Source organism: Homarus americanus, unplaced genomic scaffold (assembly GCF_018991925.1).
Source record: "Homarus americanus isolate GMGI-L3 unplaced genomic scaffold, GMGI_Hamer_2.0 scaffold33145, whole genome shotgun sequence".
Taxonomy (NCBI): Eukaryota; Metazoa; Arthropoda; class Malacostraca; order Decapoda; family Nephropidae; genus Homarus; species Homarus americanus.
This window is the reverse complement of record NW_024737384.1, coordinates 214,086-217,500: the sequence shown is the minus strand read 5'-3', so window position 1 is coordinate 217,500 and position 3,415 is coordinate 214,086. Positions and strand designations below refer to the sequence as shown.

At 48.0% G+C, this 3,415-nt stretch overlaps 1 protein-coding gene across 1 annotated transcript; it reads right to left on the bottom strand.

Moving 5' to 3' along the window:
* Nucleotides 1-2,510: 2,510 nt before the first annotated feature.
* LOC121873412 (keratin-associated protein 10-11-like) lies at nt 2,511-3,053 on the bottom strand. Its single transcript, XM_042376948.1, has one exon. The coding sequence runs from the start codon at nt 3,051-3,053 to the stop codon at nt 2,511-2,513; it is 543 nt and encodes a 180-aa protein (XP_042232882.1).
* Between the last annotated feature and the right edge of the window lie 362 nt (nt 3,054-3,415).

Sequence of the window (3,415 nt, the reverse complement as noted above, 5' to 3'; positions counted from 1 at the left end):
TTATTTTTACTCGGCCACAGGTCAGGCGAGGTCAGTGATAACAAGTGGCTCTCTCTCTAATTACACGGGTCAGTAGTGGGCTAACTACCGTGGGCAGGACCATTACGACGGCCCATGACACGCTCAGCTGAGCCACCCTGGCCAAATAGACCCCCCCAAAAATGCTCATTATTTACCCTAGTTGGCAACACTTATTCTGTGTCAATAGTTTTATGTGCGATGTTTATTTTTATTGGAGGGGGGAGATAGGGTGAGGGGAGATAGGTGGAGGAGAGGGGAGATAGGTGGAGGAGAGGGGAGATAGGTGGAGGAGAGGGGAGATAGGTGGAGGTGAGGGGAGATAGGTGGTGAGGGGAGATAGGTGGAGGAGAGGGGAGATAGGTGGAGGAGAAGGGTGATAGGTGGAGGTGAGGGGAGATAGGTGGAGGAGAGGGGAGATCGGTGGAGGGGGCAGGGGAGATCGGTGGAGTGGGCAGGGTGAGAAGGACGGAGGAGAGTAGGGAGGTGGGAGGGAAGGATGGAGGTGGGAAGGATGAAGGTGGGAGGGAGGAAGGGGGAGAAGGATCAAGATTGGGAGGAAGGGAAGAGAAAAATATTGGATGAAGATTGGAGGGAAGTGGGAGGAAAGAAAGGAGAGAGAGGGAGAGAAGAAAGGAGAGAGAGGGAGAGAAGAAAGGAGAGAAAGGGAGGGACAGAGGAAAGGAACGAGAGGAAAAGAGAGTTATTGTTTAGTCAAATCTACTCTTACTACAGGAACTGGGGACAATATTTGCGTTAAATGTCAAGTGACTACTACCTCATTAACCACAGCAGGACAAGATAGTAGTTTACTTCCCCAAAACTGCCATAAGAGGGTGTTACAAGTCCTACACACTTCAGTACATAACGCAGGGCTATAACACACGTCATTCAAGTGTAATGCAAATGATATGAATAGTCTTGGGATATTATCTGATGAAAAAGGTAATTGAACGCTAGTAAGGAAAAAAGTCCCACTGTAAAAAAAATAGTAAATTAAATGACGATTAGCCACTCCAGCTTAATTTACCTGGTTATTAAGCCACCTAAAGCTACCTGGAGGGGGCGGTTATGTTAAGCTAGTTTCAAGGTGTTTAATAGTTAGGTGAAATAAGCTGGAGTTTGCAACCATCACATGATCCATAGAAATAATTACGTCCCCAAAACATGACATCTACACAATACAAAAAGCATAAATTAAATTACAACTCTCCGGACACTTTCAGTAGCATCTACTTTCTCTACTCACCCATAGTTAAAGACCATATCTGTTATGGTCCAGAAACAAGGGGACACCCAAAATCACAGCGGGGAGAGAAAGTCTAGAACTACCGGTACAATTTTCACGTTTGGGCAGCCTTGCAGGAGAGGATTGTTTTGGGCGGTTGTGGTACGGGGCCGACACCCTCTCCTCCGCGCCACCACCAGAGAAAGTGGGAACTAACCTCCCATCCCAGCCCCGCGCTCTGGCCCGCCGCTACAAGATTAGATAAGGATGGAGAACAGGTGATTATAAACTTGTAGTACTTTCATTCGGTGATCAGGAAAAGATTGGTGATTCCTTTGATGCTTGGAGAACCTGGAGGAAGGCTTGGAAGTAGAAAACAAACCCGGTGAGCTTCTTGGGAACGTCTGAACGTCTCTTAAACATTGGGCACGGTGAAGGTCAAGCCGGCCAGTTTACGACGGGAATGAATAAGATTATATGATCGTATCTCACTTACGACCCGGATTCTAAACCGCTAGTAAATTAAGTTTTCCGTTAAACTCGAATTATAAAAACGCATGAACTTGTTAATTTAAGCTAAGGAATAAATATTTCAATCAATTTTATCGACATATTTTACCGAGAGAATAAACCGTAATGAGATGACGTCTTATCTTACCTCAAGTCAGATGTGAGAGACTGATGGAAAATTCTGAGAGACCTGGACTGTTGTTACCGTACAGGCCTCACTGATACACACCATAACACACCTGAGGATAACAGTAGAGTAAGTAGTTGCACACCTGTTGTAAAGGAATGAGCAAGAGTGACATTAAGTATATGTATTAATTTATAGGAAAAATCAATTATATTAATTTTAAAATATTTCCGAAAAAATTAAGAAATATTAAAAATTGCCCCCAAAAAAGGAGAAATAATTCGGTTTTCTTCTCTATTTAGTTGTCTGTCTGTCTGTCTGTCTGTCTGTCTGTCTGTCTGTCTGTCTGTCTGTCTGTCTGTCTGTCTGTCTGCCTATAATGTTTGTATCAACGTGAGAGTCAGTCCAGATCATCACATAAGAGAACTATTATTGGGGTTTGTTCATCTGTACTCGTTAATTACACCGCAGGGGTTAGGACACAGCAGGCATTAGGACACAGAACAGGTTAGGACACAGAAGGGGTTAGGACATAGAAGGGGTTATAACACAGAACAGGTTAGGACACAGCAGGGGTTAGGACATAGAAGGGGTTATAACACAGAACAGGTTAGGACACAGCAGGGGTTAGGACACCAGACATATGACAGAGAGGGCATTAGGGACACAGCAGGGGCTGGGGACACAGCAGGCTGGGGACACAGCAGGGTTGGGACACAGCAGGGCTGGGACACAGCAGGGGTTGGGACACAGCAGGGGCTGGGACACAGCAGGGGCTGTACTGCTGGCAGGGTTGGGACACAGCAGGGGCACACAGCAGGGCTGGGGACACACAGCAGGGGCTGGGGACACAGCAGGGGCTGGGACACAGCAGGGCTGGGGACACAGCAGGGCTGGGGACACGCAGGGGCTGGGGACACAGCAGGTGCTGGGGACACAGCAGGGGCTGGGGGACACACAGCAGGGGCTGGGACACACAGCAGGGGCTGGGACACAGCAGGGCTGGGGACACACAGCAGGCTGGGGACACAGCAGGGGCTGGGACAACAGCAGGGGTTGGGACACAGCAGGGGTTGGGGACACAGCAGGGGCTGGGACACAGCAGGAAGCTGGGGACACAGCAGGTGCTGGGGACATAGCAGGCTGGGACACAGCAGGAATTAGGGACATAGCAGCAACACACAGTAGGTATTATAACAACAGGCATTAGGGACACAGCAGAATGCTAGGGACACAGCAGTGCACGCAAGACACAGGATTATAGCACAAATAGTACTTCCTGACACAGCAGGAATTAGGGACACAGCAGGAATTAGGACACAGCAGTAATTAGGGTAGGTATTATAACAAACAACTACAGTACACAGCAGGCATTAGGACACAGTATAGTATTAGGACACACAGCAGGCATTAGGACACAGCAGGCATTAGACACAGCAGGTACAGGACAGCAGCAGCAATTAGGACAGGTATTATAGCACAACAGGCATTAGGACACAGCAGGAATTAGGACACAGCAGGCATTAGGACAC